Genomic DNA, 19,835 nt, shown 5'->3' with positions numbered 1-19,835 from the left:
AAAGCTGCAGTTTGATTCGAGAAAACACTTCCCTGTAAGATTTTGGGCTCTGCTCTAGTAAGTGCATCTTGCATGAGGTTGGGTTTGGGACTGTGTTCAGTTTTTGTTATTTGCAGGGCCAACAAGGAGACACAATCTCTCGTTTAAAGGAAGCAGGAGGTTGCATCTTGACTGCAACACAATAGCATACCTGTGGATCATTGCTGTTAGCTTTATTCTCAGTGAACCATTCTGCATTCATTTGAGGAAAAATCCAGCCTTAACACAAAAACAGCCTCAGCTACAACCACTGGCCAGATAGTTAAAGGGGTATCGTTTCACACCTACTGGTGGTTGATGGTAAATTCACCCCAGTTTCTGTAAGATTTGATCTTTCTTTTTTTCTTGATCTCAAACTACGCCACCTAGTGGGGAATATTCTGGAATTGGCCTTTTTTTTTCCCCCTCTCTTCTCCAAATGTTGTTATTTCATATCTATTACAAAGGGGTGCTGGGCACACTAGCACACTTTTTCCCATGTCACTGTTTGTTTTCTTACATGTCTTGGAAGGGATGTAACTGAAATGAAAAATCCCCTCGGGGATCAATAAAGTATTCTGATTCTGTTGACAGTAATTTAACCCTTTCCTCACCTTCCATTTTTATTCAACATCTCTAATCATTGCTTTATCATATAAGTACACGATAAGGCAGTTTAATGCAAGGCACCGGTTATCAATTAACATTTTATTTGGTATTATATTAATATTAAAAAACAAACATTTCCTTGAGGCAATGCAGAAAACGTCAAGAATCCTCGAACATTGTTGGTGCTTTCAGCACATGCAAGCCAAGAAAAAAAAGAAGTTTAAATTGCCAGGACTGAGGCTGGTAAACTAATAAACAAGATAAAATACAGTTACATTAGGATGTTTTCAAGGTCAGATCAGAGGAATGAATATTATTCAAAGGTGGGTTAAGCCATCATGATGAGTTTTTGTGTCATGTCAATCATGTCAAGAGATATTTAACTAATGTTGTTTTTTGCATCATCAAACCAGCCCCCCCCCCCCCCCCCCCCCCCCCCCCCCCCATTTCTCAATCATTCAAAACCTGACAAATGTTACTTTCAGGTACACGTAAAAGAGATAAGAAAAACTAAATTTGAGGTTTATTTGCTATCAACATGAGTCGACCATGGGTAATGTGCAATAAATGTGGATTCAGTAATTATTCTTTGTCTGCCCTGATTTTATTTCCTCCCTAAACTTCCTGCACAGTCATCTTCTTGTTTCTTTAAATTGTCTCCTTCACTGTCAGTGAAGATGCTGGTGCCATCTGTATAAGACATTTTCATGTGGCTTGCTAAAACAGACAAGATGCTGAAGTTGACAAATTACAGTCAAGTGCATCAAGATGTCATATTTTTAAAAAGAAAATGTGCGCTCGGATTTCTGATTTTTTTTTTCTTTTGGTCAAGATCAGCACTGATATCAGAAGGATTCTACTCCAACACACTCTCAGCTGGGCTTCCTGTGCTACAATGCTAGGTTATCTGTGTCATCACAGATAGCTCAAACCTTGTTTTGCAAGCCTGGAGTAACTCCAGCCACGTTTTCTCTTTTCTTTTTTTCTTTTTTTTGCCTCAGTTGGCTCCTTTTATCTCAGAAAGAGTCTCTCTGTGTGAATTCCATTTAGCCAGCACCGACCTGTGAAGGGCACCACACAGGGACAATTTCACCAGGGTAGCTTTCAGGTAGCAGATTAATCTGATTTCTAACATGCTGCTTTTTAAAAATTTCAGCTACACTGTGGTAACAGAAAGTGGCGCCAATTCTAATGCTTTAGAAGGATTTGCCGTAGGGAAGCCATGTGAGATAGAGGAGTTCCCTGCAGACAGATTTAAAGCCAATGGAGATCGGGCTGACAAATTGCTGTGGTATCATCAATAGCAGTGAATTTCCCCAGTGTGAGACAATCTGATTCGATTTTATCGCCATTAAAGGATGTTCGATCCGCCTGACAGTAGCTTTTATTAATTAATCAGCTATTCTGTTGAAATCTGTTTATTGTTTTGTCAATTTTGGGTAAAACAAAAGCCCAAGATTCTTCTTCTGCTTAAACTTAACCTACAGATCAACAGTCAAAGCTTCAAGGTCTGAGTCAGGTCTGGCTGGAGCCATTTAGATGTTCTTACTGTGCATGTCACGACAACTACTGCCACTGCTACCATACAAGAGTTATCAAACCACATGCAATACATTTACATGTACAGCTCCAGCTCAATTAGGCAATTTAATCAGTCCAAGCATCAGGTGCGAATGGATTGATCAATAATTTAATTAAACATCTAATTGACTCCACAAAACACCAATATTTGCTAATCAGTGATTTTTTTTCTGTGTCATTGGTGTACGACATTAGTGGGTGTGATGGAGAGCAGAGCAGACTGACACAGCGTGGGTAGGATAAAGAGCAGCTACACACACACACACACACACACACACACACACACACACACACACACACAAAGATGTAGCCCTTTCTTGCAGCTTTGTGTCAAACTTTAAACATTTTGTTGAAGAGCATAAAGGCGCCCACACATCCTCTCTCAGTTTCAGGACCACAGATAAAAGTAGGGTTGCAGTAGGGTGAACTTTCAAAGTTGTAAACTCTTCCTGGGGATTTTTGGAATTTTACTGGAGGTGACAGGAATTTTCTGGAATTTATATTTAGTGCATTTTCCTGGTCACACACAAATTGAAATATAAAAACACATTAGACTAACAATTGTCATGCATGGAAAACATGTCTAATGCAATATTTTAAACGGCATTGTTAATGAGTTATCTAACTGACATGAATATAGGCATAAATATTTATTGCAGCTGGCCCCTGAGAGTCATACACATTTTGATGCGTGCTTGTTAGTTTAACTTAAACATGTCCATTAGTTGAAGTTAAACCATACCCTCAAATGTATTTACCTCAGTGCTATCATCACAACTTGATTTGTCAGGACCTCTAGACTTAAAAACAAGAAATGTGGTCTCACGCTGTTGCAGAGTGGTGCTTGATTTATGATCAAATGTGCAAAAAAAAAAAAAAAAAAAGTTTGCCAAATTTCTGGGCCAAAATTTTGGAATCATGCATTCAAACTTTTCAGGAAACATTCCCAAAATTTACAGTTTTTTTCTGCTCCTTTGCAACACTAGTTACAAGTATATCTTTGAAAGTGATTTATTATGGAACATATAAATTGTGTGTTGTATTTTTAACTTTCTCACTTATCAATAAAGTATATTGTCTAACTACTGCTGCCATATAAACTACTACTACAAGAAAAATTAAATTATCTACTGTAAATTTCAAGAAAAAAAAACAGAACCATTACTAGTTTTACACTGCAAAAACTGAAATCTTATCAAGTGTTTTTTGTCTTATTTTCAGTAGAAAATTCCTTTTTAGACTCAATATGAGCCAGATTCACATGACCAATCCAGAAAAATGTCTTGTTTAAAGTTATTTAAGGACAAAAATGAGGTCTGAATTGCTCATAACCAATAAAAAAAAATCTGCCAATGGAACAAGAGAAAAGTTACTTGTATTAAGACATTGTTCTAGTCTTAAGGAAATTTTCAAGCAATTTTTTCTTGTTCCATTGGCAGATTTTTTTTACTGGTTACAAGCGATTCAAACCTCATTTTTGTACTCTGATAACTTGAAACAAGACATTTTTCTGGATTGATAAGTTGAAAGTGGCTCATATTGAGTATAATAAGACAATTTTTACTTAAAAAAGACAAAAACACTTGATAAGATTTCAGTTTTTTGCAGTGTAGCTGCCTCAAACCAAGTCAAAATGTCCTTTCACATAAAACCACAAAAACACTGTCACATCCGGCTCTGATGCAGTGACAAGACAAGGAAAAGGACAACCGGACAGGACAACATAAAAAAAAAAATGTAAATGTCTGCCAAAATTGATTCTGTGCACATGATGAAGAACAGAATTAGTGGGGATTCAAAAAGCAGAAAACCCACATCCATGTTGGTGTTGAGTCAGGGAGCAGAGGACACTAATGAATCTATATGGCATTACTAAAGGATCACAGAGCACACAAACTCAAGTACCAAGCTGTTTTTTTCCCTTCTCTTGTAAATGACTATGAATCAAAAACAAAACAAGTGCACATTAACATCACACTAACGCTATATATGACATAAAGTTGTCACTGTGTAACTGCAAAGTGGGTGAAATATTCCTGTCTGAAACACCAACCTGTCACACATGCCGAATATCCCATCATCCTAAGCCGTCAACATCTCCTCACTGCTCATATCTGCCTTAATCCATGCAGGAGTGTGTCACAGATTCAGACTGGTATGGTCCATGCACTGTGAAACAGAAGCTGTGATCAAGATAAGGAGAACTGTACGTGGTGCTGCAAAGAAACAGGCAATTTCAGACATTACTGAGAAGTAATTGCAGAGCCTGAGAAAAATCCACAAACATTGAGTAACTTTCTTCCCATTATAATCTGTGCACCTTGGTGACCTTTAGAGCCAGTGCCTTCAGCTGTCACTGTTTTTGCACTTGCTTGAAACAGAAATACCAAATCTTCTTGCATTGGGGGAGGATATTCTGATGTTTTTCGTTTTTTTTTTTTTTTTCAGGCATGAGACACATGACACAACAATTTGGTCAACTAAAAAAGGTTTCTGCACCATCCTAGCCTGGCAAATTTAACCTTGAAGCACCACTTTGAGGACTTTCATGAGCTTTCCCCGAGAAAGAATAAGCAGCAGTGCCATCTCAGTCTGTCTTGCTTTAATGCTTCATTCTCCCTCTTCCTCTCGGCTTGTACTTATTCCAAAACCTTTGTCCTGAGCTCTATCTCCTGATCATTCCCTCCGTGTTACTTGTCTCTCTCCCTTTCTTCGCCTCTTCCTCAAAGGTGGTTCTTTTGCCCTTCTCTGCTCCCCTGTTCTCTCCCCTATCCTCCTCCTGCTCCTCTTCTCCTCCCCAAACATCTGTGTGTGTGACAGGTGAGAGAACAGCGACATTCCCCCGGCACTCCTCCCCCCTTTCCCCTCCCATTTCTTTCCTCCTTTTTCTTTCGCTGACGCTCCCGTTCCCTCGGTTTCGCTGTCTCACCTCCCATTCCCCCACAGCCTGCCTCCTCCATCTCCACTTTATTCTGTCAACCTCTTCTCGCTTCTCTCCTCTCTCCCTCCGGCTTTCACCTTTCACTGCACCTCTGTTCTTCTTTTTTAATATATCACTCCTCACCCCCCTTCCTAACCTCTGTCAAGCTGCCCCTCCTCTCCTCTCACCTCTCATCTGTTCCTCCTCTCCAGCCTTTCCCCATCCTCTCCAATCTATGACAGCATTACCCGTCTCACTCCTTCCTTTGCGCTCTTTCCTTTTGCTTCAACACATCCTTTATCCATGTCTCTTGTTCCCTCCCTGACCTCTAACATTGTCTATTTGGCCCTCAGCTCCTCTTTCATTTTTTTCCATCCTTCCCAAATGCTGGCCATCAACTGTGCGATCTCTTGAACCTTTCACGTCTCTATGGACTGTTTAATCTATCTTTCTATCCCTCGTTCCCATCTGTTACTTCTGGTAACCCCACATCCCCAACATGTCTTCAGCTTCATCCATCCTCTTCTCCCTTCCCATCATCCTGTCCTCTCAATCACCTCTTCAAGCCATGTTCAGGCTTGTGCTCTGGCAAAAAACTCATCCATCAAAAGTTGATCTTGACTCAACTTCTGACACCGCTGACCGAAACATTCAGCAGTATACTTTACTGTCAAACTAATAACATTTTATTTCTTATACTGCAAATTGAATGCAGCACTTCTAATGATTAGTGTGATATGTTTGACAGTAAGTGTGAAATGATTGTTGCAATGACACTTTGCAAAGCTGTAAATCCTCTCTCATGGTGATATTAAATGCTAAGTCATCAAACTCATTGATGTGCTGAGATAAAAAAAAAAACTCAACTTACTAGATTTAAGGTCCTGTTCCAAAATTATTAACCCATCTATACTGTGATAGATGCTGCCGGTCCCAGTTAAATATAAGAGGAGAGACTTTAACAGATATCAGAACTCACTCATCCAAGCATCAGTGAATCTCCTAAACCCAGGCTAAAAGACGGGTTATAATGGAAGGACTGTGTTTGATACTCGTGTGTCATTGTGTTGTCCATTTATGTCTTTAACCGTGTTAAATGTCATTTGTGTGGCATCATTTTGTCCAGAACAAATCTCCCTTGGTACAAATAAAAAATTCCTGAATCTTGATCTTAGACGGGCAGCAGGAGGTCAAGATCCTAAGAGGGCAGCCGGGCTCAGTACAGACATAATAACATACAAACAACAGGTTGGAGTCCCTTCTTGTGGTTCTAATATGGTGCATGGTCCCCTTTAGACAAAAAATAATATTAAGAATAAAATTAAAATTAATAATAAGCTTTACTGGCCCTCTTTTTAAAACATGTTGCTCAAGCCAATGAACAAATAAAAAGATTAAGAAAACATCCACAATCAAACACAAATTAAGACCAACAAAAATAACATCAAAAAATAGATAAAATAAAATTATAATAAAAGAATGAACTAACAATGGCCTATAATCATGTGGACATAGATGTTTTTTGTTAACTAATAATACTTTATTAACTGTTTGTTACAGAAGTCTGTCTAACTCTGAGACAAGCTGTTACATTTCCGTCTGACAGCTGAACAGTAGCACTTTATCTTCACCCTGATCTGTTCCTCTTCAGGGAGATTAAGAAATTCACGGCTAAAATTTGTAAATTTGGGGAAAAATTTGTCTCTGATATTTTGATAATTTGGACAGGTGATTAGGAAATGGATCTCAGTTCCTACCTGTCCTGTGTTACAGAGCCTACACACTCTCTCAGATCTCTCTAACCGCTGAGGTCTATACTGACAAGTTTTAACGGACGGTTTAGGTTAGAGAATCTGTATTTAGTGAGTGTCTGTCTCTTTAAGGGCTCCTGAATTACTGTTGAATAATCTGCCAATTTAAATGATTTAATGAGTGATAAGATTCTGATTTGTTGATTGATTGAGGCCCTGTGATTGACTGGCGACCAGTCCAGGGTGTACCCCAACTTTCGCCCAATGATAGCTGGGATAAGCTCCAGCCACCCGGGACCCTAAAGGAGAAGCGGTTCGTAAAATGAATGAATGAATGAATGAATGATTGGTTGGTTGAGTTTCCAACTTCCAGAGATGGTAATATTTGACCTTATTATTTTCGTCTAATTTCTGTAATTGGGAGTTGGTGATGACTTGTTGATCATGATTTTGAAAACACTGATCTTAGTTCCTATGAGTGGTGTTTTTCTCTGGGTTCAGAGAGCGCTGCTGTTCTAGCTGGGCTCTGTACTTGCATGAGTCAGGCTCAGACTCCATCAGGTGGTTGGTAAATTCAATGCTTCTCTGAAAAAAATGAAAGCTATAAGTTACAAAGTATCAGCTGAAAGTCCTGTTTTGGTCAACACTGATCATGGATATATGGCTTTTTTTGACGCCACATGGTCGAAGATCCCATGTCTCGACTGTGTTGCATTAGTATCTCAAAGTATTTGTGGTTCTGTATAGAAAAAAAAATCACATTGTGGTAAATATCAAGTAGGAGCTTCTCTGAAGTCTTTGAGTGATTTTGATTAAGCTCGTAATCATTGGCAGGTCAGAAAAGCAAAGGTCACTTTGTGTTCACTTTTTCTCTTTACAATGAAGATGTGGATTGTGGATCAAGGCTGAGATCGATTGCGACTTCTACTGGCTTCCCTCTGTTGCTTTATAGCTGCATTTCAATTATGGCAACTTGGAGCCCCTCAGAGCTGATACATAACACTTTCATTTTAGACAGAGGCTGGAGCAACAATGATCCGTTTGCACAGAACAGTCCGAGCGGGACAGAGAGACAGGTACCAAACCGAAATTAAAACATCCGGTTGGTATTCAGAATAAAACACTCTTAATTCTTCTCTTAACTACAACAACAAACCATTATAAAGATCAGAGCAGGCAAAGAGTCAACATATTAGATGTCTTTAGAGGCCAATAAGACCATGTGAATAAAGAGAGGCTGATTACAAGGCGGGAAAAGTGTTCTCCCCCTTGCTCACAGCACTTGCCACTACTTCCTGGTCGTGTTTCACATGCAGTAATTTTCTAGTAACATTATTTCAGAAATGGTCCCATTACACCAAAAACAACTTCTCTTGCAAAACCTACTGAGCATGTACCTCTTACCTATACCTTTCGGTCACAGATGATCTCCTGTAGTAAAGCTCTTCTGTAAAAAGCATTTGCTGTGAACATCATCCCCTCAGTGTCCCTCCATTGTGTAGAGAATGTCAGGAGTTTATTTGTAAAAGGGGCGGTGTAGAGTCCTCTGAGCCTGGGAGCCTCACAGCAGCTTACCCATCTGTACAGTGTTCTACTTTTATTGTGTACTATTTATGACCACTGTCTAGTCGCCTCATACATTTTATATATATTCTAACCATTCCTCTCTTACTTCCCTCTATTATCTTGAACTCTACCCATAACTTTTCCAATCTGTGCTTTCTGTTCCACGTCATTTGAGCCCACCTCCAGTCTAACTCCTTGCTGATGGTTTCCCCGCTTTAGCGTTGAGCGGCTCCAGTTTATCTCCATCCCCTAAGTTCCTCATCCTTTTCCCTCTGCTCTGTCCCTCCTCCTCTCGTCACTTTTGGCCTCATCTATCACCTCTTTTACCATAACTACATTGCTCCCTTTTTTTGTCCTGTTTCCCCCCCCTCACCCTATCCGCGTGCTATCTCATCTCCCTGGCCTCCCCTGCATCAGAGCCATAAAATCCCCGCTCATTGCTCCCTCTTCTCCCCAGCTCATCCATCTCTCTTACCCTCCCTCATTTCCATTTCTCTGCCTCCTCTCAGCTCACACCTTTCCTGTCACTCTTTCTGACACGCTATCCTCCGATCTTGTTTGTAGCATCGCACCCCGTTGGTCATTGTCCGCCTAGCTTGCTTTCTTAATCTATATTTTCAACTGTCTCTTTTACTTATCACTATCACCCCATCCCTCCAGCCTCTCCTGCCTCCTTCCTCTCCTCCTTTTGATAGTGTTTTATCCCCCCAAGGGAATGGCTTTGCTGCAACGGGTTTTTGAGGTATTGACGTTTCCACTGATACGGGCCTAGTTATCTGTCAAGGCCGGGGCTGGAGTGTAATGGCTCTGTAATTGGATAAGATATAGGATTTTTGTCAGAGGGGAGGGGATACATCGCACGCTGCCTCACCCTCTTTTTTATCATATGACTATCATCCCTCATGGCGCCTCCTCGATGCTCCTTTTCCTCCAGCTCATACTTTCTTTATCTTGTTATCTACTGTTCTCATACTTTGTCCCTTCTTTTTCTCTTTTTCCTCTTCCCCCATTTTCATTTTCAATAAGTCACTCTCCTCCACTTGTTCTTTCAGCCCTGTCACTTTCTTATCTGTATTTGTGTCCTTTTACGAAAAATCCATCACAGGGAATCAAAGGAGATGGCTGTGACATGGCCTGTTCGCAGTCCATCCACCACCCACTCTTCCCGATAATCATTTCACAGTCGCATTCTGTCACAGACTCGGCTGTTTGCTGCTCTGATACATCTTCAGATCTGGGTTTGTGTGTGTGAGAGTGCATCTGTTTTATGCACTCTAATGCACACTGTGTTCATTTTCCTTGTGTTTCTCACAGTGGTTTGATCACATTCTCTTTCAGTAGCACACACAACACTGGCATCATGCCACACTTTTTTTCCTCTTTTGTTTTTTATGGCAGATGAAATCAGGTCAGCAGGATCGTATCCAGCATTTTTCTCCCCCTTCTGTCTCACCGTGCTCTTTTTTTTCTGCATCATTTAACCTGAGGCCCATTTCACCTGTAAGGTCCAGGGGAGTTTGACCCTTTTTGCAGGTAGGCACCTGGAGGTGTGATATGGGGCAACTTTTGGAGGACACATGGGTGTTTGTCTGGGAATGGAGGAAGAGGTGTGTGGTTTCAGGCAAGCACAAGGACACCGGCTGCCATTGAGTTGATTACGAGACAAACGCATCTATCTATTCCAACAGTCAGGACTGTGGCCATGGGAAAATAGCTGCAACGCCCTCTCCTTTGGTGCTTTCAGATTCCCTTTAAAACAATGTGTCACCTTGGGAAAATTTCGTCTTGTGACTTTATTGCACTCTTTCAGTAAATAAGATCAGAAACCCTGGACGTGTTTTTGTGTCCATCTGATAGCTATGTATGCAAAAAGGTAAAAAGGAGGTCAAACAATTTAAACATGTCATTTATCCTGTGTTTATCGCCCACATTTGAGACTTATTCAAAAGCAAATCAAACAGATGCAAGTGCTGAAAATGTCAGGGTATGTTCCACAAGAGTGAAATATCACTTTAATCTGCACTCGAGGATGCACATATTGAACCAGAGCTTAGCTACAATAAGTGGAGATAACCATATGTGACTGTCACTGAGAGTGGATTGGATTTGTGCTCGACAGTGTTTGCATTGTAACGTATTTACATATCTGGAGAATGTGTCATCCCCCTGTTGGGCGCTGTGTAAGCACTTTGTGACAAATAGATATCATCGTTGACAGTCTTGTAATGTTGTGCTCACATTCTTATCATGGTTTCATTCTTTGTTGTATTTCAGCTAAAACTACACATATATCTGCATAACTCCAAAATGTCACATTAGGTTTTGAATACCAATGTTCAAAGGGAGTCCATCCTGAAATGTCATCCATACTAATTCCAGTTCCCGAGAAGTGTCTGCTGTGCTGGAGTATGAGTAATTACATCATAGTGGAGAGAGAAGGAGAGATTGCGTGGTGTTATCCAAGATATCATGTTCCTGAGGCTCCTCGGGCTGATTACTGCTCAGTCTTAGACCTCATTGCCTAATCATCTAATAACAATCACCTCTGGAAGCAAAGGACAACTTCTGGGCTTTCTGGTGCAAGCAGCAGCCAGCAATAACCAAGACTGTCTATTCCATGTGTTGTTTTTGTTTACAGTATGCTTAGCAACTAAAAAAGTTAAGAATTGAGCTGATGTTAAGAGACCACATCCATGTATGACTAAACCATTGTTAGATGTTTCAGTTCAGGGATTACATTACAGGGAATTTCTGTTCTGGGCCTTTTGCTCTTCACATGTTTTTGTGCACAGCTAACATATCAGGTAGATCAAAGACATGACCATGCCCCCTTGTGAAATCTGAAAAGAAAAAAAAAAAACAAGATCTGCACACCAGGAAGCTCCGGATAAAAGGTTTCTTTTTTTGGGACTGAAAGTGTTGTTTTTAGAGGTAGGCCTACCTCTGAAGTTCACTTCTCATAATGGTCCCATATTATGCTCCTTTTCTGCAGTTTAATAAGGATCACTGATGTTTACATGAAATCGTAGTAACATGTTTTGGTCCAAAAAGCCAATGAATCAAGCACAGCAGCACTGTTTCCAGGCTCTCATAGCCCCTCTGTTCAGAACGGTCTGATTTAGTGGGCGTGACCTTCATATGTAAATGAGCCACCGCTGATACCACCCGCTCTTCTTCGTCACTAAGAGGGGCGCCACGAGCTCCTAGTACACAGTGTTTAGTAAACAGCAAAGCTCATTTACTGTAACATTACAGGCTAAAACAACAGGCTAACCGCAGCTAAAGTTAGCATTCTGAAGCTAACACAGAGACAGGGGGGACACTGAGGAAAAGCTCTTACATCTGCTCCACAGCACACAGCATTTAAAATACTCACATTTCCTGGGTCTGAGGTTTGTTAGCGGTGGTTGGTAATGTGCCTGGATTCAGGACCAGTCTATTCGCTAGCCCTCTGTTGTACTGTCCAAAGTTGGACAAGCAGTCGGCAGTGAAGTGACTAGCACACACATGCACAGTTTTACCAAGTGTAGCTGGCACATTTCCTTAATAAATGAACTCTAGCCACTTTGTCTTGTCTTCTTCCAAGATGGGAAGCTTGAGCATGGCAGTGGGGAGGGGGTTTGGGGGTATCTGCTCCAGTGGACCAATCAGGTCAGACTTGCTCCTGATCCGTCAAAAAAGGGAATCGCTGACGTCAGCCCAAAATCCAAACAGCTTGTTTTAGGTCAGGATTTTACATTCACAATCACTACTAAGTGCAGGTTTTGTCATTAAATAACACATTGTGTGGGCTGGGAGGAAACCTAAAGACCCACAAATTTCACTAAAAGACTTAATAAAGTGATTTTTGCATAATATGGGACCTTTAAATACATCTTTCACTTGTTACTTCCTGGTTTACAGATCTTCTTATTTGTCTTTGCACTTATTCATTTTACATCCAGCACCCACGACAAGGATGTTTGTGTCTGAATTAGAGTTTTCTCCCTCTGATTACTTTGAAATCCTGTGTTCTGATTGATTATTGGCCTTGTTTGAAGTAAGACAACATCAGGGGTTTCTGCATGCACTGGTAAGAGTTCGGAGTGGCAGCCAGGTTTGGCATTAGCCCTCTTAATATCTGGCTGACCACCTTTGGTACCCCTTCAGGAAAACATTTATGTAGTGTTGATTTGAGTTTGAACAGGGTTCATACATTTAAAAAAAAAAGTTGTAAATCTAGTTCAAGTAAACTTTGGCATGACATAGTCCGCTTTAATCACAATACACATAATTATTCAACATTAAAATTGTGGCTATTGAAATGCTGAGTGGCTAGTAACTCTGGGAAACCACTAGCCACAGTGGCAGGTGAGCAAAAATGTTGATGTCTATCATGAACCACCTGCACCAGCTGAATTTGAGGCCAATGTTGATACTGGTAAAGAAACAGTTGCAGCTCTAATGGCCGCTCTGTGCTGCTTTCTGCCAGTCGCAGACAGATCGGTCCTAACACTGCCATTCAAAAAAAAAAAACCCTCCTCTACTATAATTATTTTATATATTATTTATCTAGGTCAAGCCATTTGACCTCCCAAATATCACAGACAGGACACTGATGAATGCTTATGAGATTTTTGAGACAACCTTTGACTCCTCACTCATTATAAAAATGTCACTTACTCTTCAGGTGCAGGAGGATGGTCACCTCTGGACAGTGACCATTACCAGTGGCTACAGGTGGATCTTGGTTCTAGAAAGCAGGTGAGCGCCATTGCAACACAGGGGCGTTACAGCAGCTCCGATTGGACGACACGGTACCGGCTCCTTTACAGCGACTCGGGACGGAACTGGAAACCGTATCATCAAGACGGCAATATTTGGGTGAGTAAACAGATGATTGCACATACAGTTTTCAGAGGCAGGCAGAGGTGTCAGATCATAATTATGTTATTTATGGTTTTATTGTTTTAGACAAGCGTTATCAGACATAATGTCCTACATTTTGGAAAGTTTTTAAGTCCCTTGAAAAAGCTGATGCAGTAAGAGAAATGTGTCTAGCTGAAAAACAATAAACAATGAAATATGCCACCATAAACACAATGAATGCATAGTATATGAAAGGTTACCTAGTAAAACTCAAACATTAAAAGACTTGCTCAGAATATTTCATCTGAAAGAAGAGGAAATGAATTGACTCTTCATTGTTAATGCAATATTAATGTTTCTTGTAATTGTTATTAAATGTGAAAGCTTCATTTTCACCTCAAGAGCCTTTCAACCCAGACTGGCGTAGGAGGAAAACTCTTGCTGTGCTGCAGCATGGTGCACATAAATATGCATTAGATAATGAGCTCATTTTTACGAAATATAACATGTCAACCACTGACCTTATTCATGTTCTGAAGAGCCATAGATACGAACAAAAACAACACGTAGAAAGGAGCTGTTAGCACATTTATGTCTTAGCATAGAAATGACATGATCTTTTCCTGTGTTCAAACCATCAGATGCCTGTCACTGCGCTGTAAACAAGCTCTTGAAAGGCCGCATGACAATCAGTGATAGTTAGCTAATGGGCTAATGGCCCTCACCATTCACTGTGGCTGCACAGTGAGAGGCTTCAGGTGATAGCAGATGGGCTTTCAACTAGAGACGAGAAGATGACTAGAATAGTCCTGTCATGAATAACGCTCATACACAAAGCTGGTCAACGTGAAAATCTCAAAATCAAACAAAGGCACAGAGGAGGTGCTGTTTGTGTGTTTTTCCACACCACTGAGTAAGACACGAGGCATTCTTTGTCTTTTGTTCCTCTTCCTACCTGAATAATCTTTTCAGTCATTTCCGGAACACGACTAATGGATTAAATAACTCAAATTTTCCTTTACCTATCAGCAGCAACACATTACTTTTGATAATCCATTATCATTGTATTAGTGTCAATGGATGTCTGGAGGACATCCCTTTAGGACAAAGAAAACAAAGCAGCGAACACGCAAACCAAATAAGATTTTACAGATAGAGGGATGCATTAAATGCATGAGCCATTAGGGTAAAAAAGTCCAGCTCTTACTTGGTAAGGAATATCATATCAAACAGCACATCAACCCACTCATCACTCTGTAGAGCTACAGTGAGGTCAACAATTCTGCAGGGAACCATTAACATTTAACTACTGTACTTCTGTACTGAGGATTTAGAAGTCTGACTTCTTTCTGTTGCTTTTTTATGAATAAAACGTTTAAATTAGGAACCTCAAAAACTGATTGATCAGAAACTGATTCTCCTAAGTCCTGATACTGAAAGAGGTTCACATCAAAGTGCTAAAGAGTGAATCTAGAGACTTATTTTCAAATATTCTGAAAGAATAATTTCACAACTGTAGTGCATGAGATGATAATGATCAGCAGGAGCAAACAGCCTGTAGAAAATAACAGGGAAATGAAGTGTTGTCTGCACCTTAGTGCACATTTTCAGATAGATGTGATTTTTTTGAGTCTTATACTCCAGTCAGTGCCCATAAGATGCTCTGTCTCTCATAGAAGGGGCTGGAGAATTGTCCTTGGTCACCTACCTGAAGGCCTGTAGACCTGTCATACCGGTCTCAACTCCACCTCTCCCTTTGACCAGGTTGATTGACAGTTAGGTTAAGAAAACACTTCCAACATGGCTCCTGCCAACATGGGGCTAGCGGCCTCAGTGGAAACCAGTGGGTGACATCACCAAGGTTTTTGCTTTTTACAAAACTACTTGCTACATATTACTTAGGAATGAGGTATGTAGCAGGACTATTCTGTTTGACCTTTTTGGTTGTATGCTCTGGCTTTTGGTTTCATAAAGTATAAGTGAAGCAGATCACAAAACTGCAAAGCATCAAGTCATGATTAAAAAAAACTGTAAAAAGTAGTTTATATGGTCTTCAATCATTTTTAGAAATGATCAGATTCCTGTGAGATGGGTATCACTTCCAAAATGACTAGCAGTGAAAAGGGTCGCCGTCATTTCTTTCACATTACTACACTGTAGTGCTGCACGATTTGGGGAAAAGGTGCGATTTGCGATTAGTTGGACAATATTACGATTGCGATTGCGATTGTGCTTGCGATTTAATAAAAAAAAGTTGTGTCATGGTGAGTCTACAGACTTGCTTGGTTATCATGGAGAAAAAATTTGAATTGCATGTGCTGACATTGCGATTGCGATTGCGATATCCTCTTTTGCGATTACGTAATTGCATGTGCTGACATTGCGATTGCGATTGCGATTGCGATTGCGATTGCGATAATCGTGCAGCCCTACTACACTGTTAATAAAACACACAACCTTCAACTGTGTAGTATTGTAGTTTTGCTGTAAACTCATAACAGAAGGTGGTGGTAGTGCACTTCGAACTGAGTGTCAGCCACCAAAAACGAAACGAGAAGGAAGAACATTTGCGCTTTACATTGTGGGAAACAGTATGTGATGTAAACAACAACCTGAGAACTTTTCCTGAATCAGGACTGTCTAGGTATTTTTGGAATTTTTCCTGTTTGCTCCTCTTGCACACAACTTACCCCACTTTGGCTAAATCAGTATATACTGCTGCCAATAGTTTGTTTATAAATAACCACAGTTTTCACTTTTTGTAATGTATGAAGAACATTTTGGGTGCTGGCAGGAGTTTTCACGCCTGGGTGGGGACTGCCCCCTTACAACTTCACCTCCTCTGTGGTCTCCAGCTCTTGTGCTAATTACAGTTTGTGCAGTGCTTGTTGTTTTTGCATGTGTGGGTTTTTGTTTGTGAGTACTGTGCTCTATATGCATCCCCAAACAGCTCCATAATTATTCTCCCTCTTAGTACTGTAAGGACCTCTTGCAGTGACAAATATGGATCTTTACAGTTGAAAGCAAATTAAGCTGTTGTTTTTCTGTGATGCATCATAATTGTTTGCAGATTATTATTTATTCAGAAGTGTTTTCCTTCTGCCATTAACCCTGATTCATTGCCTCTAATATTTTTCCAAAACACATTCATCTTTTGGATGTTTCTGTAACTATAACTGATTTTTTCCCCTCTTTTGCATAGATGTATGACATATATATTGCTTTTTAAATGTGTGGCCACAAAATATTGCCTATGTAGACAAATACAGAGCCAATAATGTAATCTGGGCATGTGCCATCAATAACACCCCCCATCCCCAGCAGTAACAAGTGAAAACTGAAGCCATTTGTTTCTCTGTCTTTTGCACACACATGCACATGTTTGGACACACGTGTGCTCCTATTGGATCCAAATGAGGGAATCTGCAAAAGTGCAGGATTTTTTCAAATTTTCTGTCACTTTATAAGTGGTGGCAATATTGGAGCCATCAGTGCTATTGATCAAAGGCATGGTTCTTAGGCTCTAACACCAACTTAATGTTTACACTCACACACACACTCACACACACGCACACGCACACGCACAGCCACAATCAGACCTCGTTGTGGCCCATTCAATCACATTCAACTCAATCTCATTCACCACTGGATGAAGTTCTCACAGAGAGATCCCCTGAGAGAAAAACCCACCTGTCCTGCCGTCTTATGCATGACGGTTTTATTCAGGAACACTTTGCCACCAATCACTGCCTGCCATCACTCCTCTCTGATGCTGATGACTTAACTCTTTCACTGTCAAGCTGAGAGGAGCAGCCTTTGATAGCCTCGATAGCCAAACTGGTCTTGATCTGATTCACTGGAGTGGGGGAGGATAAATGGTAAAAACCTGGCAACTGCACTATTGGTTTTGTGAGAAATAATGTTTAAATGCCTCACTAATGTACAACTGATGAGTCACAGTGACAGTGATAAATGCCTGTGACGATAAGTATACAAACTGATTTAACAGAGGCGATGCCTCAATCTGTACCTCAGTACCTGCGAACCTGTACTAATCACTTCTGTCTTAATCATACAGATCGAAGAAGAGTCCTGCTGATGCAGCCTGTTTTTGCTTGAGAAATATCATATGAACTTTTGAACTACTTTAACTGCTGATACTGCTCAGTGGAGGTGCAACTGTTGTTAGCCGTAATGTACCTAAAAACTAGAGGCCAAAAACACGAAGCTAACAGCACGAAAAAGCAAATCATCGGAGCGTGGACATGTCACTTTCACATTTGTTTTCTTTCTTTTCTGAGAGACAGTGTACAAAATACCCAGCCACAAGGGGGTGGGGGGTTGCCGTGGTTGTAACATTGGCATTAACAGAGTGCACAACATTTTTGTATGCCATTTATGTTATTATGGAAGGATGATACTAAACTAGAGGGAAAAATTGTGCCTTAAATGATTGACTTACTGATACATTCTCATAGAACCATCATTTGTAAAGATGAAGAGCTGTCTAAAATTATGTCAGAACATAATTCAGAAATTTGGAGTCTTCAATGACAGCAATCAATTTGTCATCATAATCTGTGCCTCGGAAACCTTTCAGAAAGCCATCCTGATCTTTTGTCACTTCAAGTGTTTGATTCCCCAGTTACAGCATCATGATTGAAACTCTCAGTGGGAACATTTGAGCTACATGAGTTCTGTGGGAGCACAGGAAAACACTGTCTGACTCAACATCAATTAACTGAAGCAACACTGTGGGTCACATTTTCCTCCAACACACTCTTCATTTTCAACACTCCTTCAGATTATACACAGATTGATTTGGTTGATGACTAGCTCAGAGCTGCAAGTACACCAGGTCAGTCGACAGTAATGTATGTATGAGAAAACTGGTAGAGCAAGCAATGCAAATCCTGGCTCAAAGGGGGCATGTTTATGATGGTTTCTCTCTAGAACAAGGAAAAATAGCTTGATATGGCTTCTAGTCTTAAGACTATCGTATGAAGTGTTGATCCCTGCCACACAAATCTGCTGAATAACAATTCAAAAATGCAAATTTTTTTAGTTTTTTTTTTTTTGTTTTTTTTCATGATTTAATACACTTCCATCCCCGCGTTAGATGTTAGTTTGCATTGAAATAACACACCTGTGCATCTTCTTTGTAAGACAGCACCTCTATACTTATGTCCCTGTGTAACTGGGTCTAAAGCTATAAGGATGAAGTTTTTTTTATGTCATTAGAAAAATATATATATATTACATGAATCATAAGTCATATCATTACAGTGTGGTGCTTTTTGGTAGTTTAACTGAGCGTTGATCTAATTCCTTTTCTATTTTTTCCTCGTTTTAATTGTTGCTTACTACTTGCTTTTATCAGGGTTACCTTTTAGTGCTGATCACTTGGTCTCTTTTTTCATGTCTTGTATCATTCTGATTGTTGGTAATTGTTTAAAGGAGGCAAACCAAATCTGCCCGGTAGATATAAATTAGATTATCTTAAAAATTGAAAGATGAGTTGCAAAGTATAACTAGATATGAGAGCCATTCTTGAAAATAAAAAATAAATTAATGAATAAACAAAAAAGTAAAGTTCAACCATTACAGTCAGTTTTGTGTGAATCAACATGTTTGTGGGATAGGAAAAGATAGTAAACTTGTGTGAAACAAATTTGGAAATGTGTAAGGTTGTAAATAAGGCTATTTGTAAGAAAACAGTTTAAATATGTGCGATTACAGGACAGCAAATTAGCGAGGGAAAAACAGCAACTTTGCAGAAAACACAACTTTAGGAAGTAGTCGTGATAAACACCACATTGCCACCCTCCTGATTAGTGGATTTTTCAAACACTTCTTTTATAGCAGTACATGTGTTTACCTCTCACCTGGTTTTCACTTATAAAAAGTTACTCCAAAACGTTTCTATGGGTCAGAAATCTGACAGTTTTGATAAAGAAAAGAAACAGTAAAGAAAAAACAAGGCTGACTTTTCTTTACTTGACTGATTTCCCAGCTGTTACATTTAAACTGTCTCCAGTTTTGCATCTGATTAAGTACATACATCAAGTGCTTCATACATTTTCATTTCAATTTAGGCATTTGTCTTGGACTTTTATCTTGAAAGGATGGCATTAGGAGAGAAAGAAAGGGGAGTGAGTTTACATTAGTGCAAAGGGAGCAGGGGGAACAGTAAGTGTTGGACAAAGATAAAAAGTGCTACAGTAATAGTCAGACTGGAAAAAGCTGAAATCAAATATGAATAAAATTTCCTTTTTATGATGAAGTACTCACTCTAGGTATGCACACTGACTTTAAGGAATACATGACAGACGAATAGCGCCATGACAGTGAAAGATGTGTAAGCAGTTCAATGAAATAAGTCCCAACCGAAAGCTCCTGAAAGCCCAGACAGCTGGGTTACATGTGTTTCAACTATAAACTGCAGATTCCATATAAACACCAGGTTTTTTATGTGTGTATATTATTTACTTAAGTTCATTTTACCCAATTATTCCTTAGGTTCTACCACCAGCCAAAAACCG

At 39.9% G+C, this 19,835-nt stretch overlaps 1 protein-coding gene across 1 annotated transcript in view; it reads left to right on the top strand.

Moving 5' to 3' along the window:
• Nucleotides 1-19,835, top strand: part of cntnap2a (contactin associated protein 2a) — a 533,013-nt gene that overhangs the window by 250,047 nt on the left and 263,131 nt on the right. Inside the window, exon 3 of the mRNA XM_074693022.1 lies at nt 13,115-13,308. Within this exon, the coding sequence (XP_074549123.1) occupies nt 13,115-13,308 (194 nt within the window). The remainder of the gene's footprint in view (nt 1-13,114; nt 13,309-19,835) is intronic.

The sequence above is a fragment of the Halichoeres trimaculatus genome, unplaced genomic scaffold (genome assembly GCF_033239565.1).
Source record: "Halichoeres trimaculatus isolate MK-OKI-2021-1 unplaced genomic scaffold, fHalTri1.1 fHalTri1_scaffold_18, whole genome shotgun sequence".
Lineage (NCBI taxonomy): Eukaryota > Metazoa > Chordata > Actinopteri > Labriformes > Labridae > Halichoeres > Halichoeres trimaculatus.
Note: the sequence above shows the minus strand (reverse complement) of the source record. Positions and strands in the feature narration are given on the sequence as shown.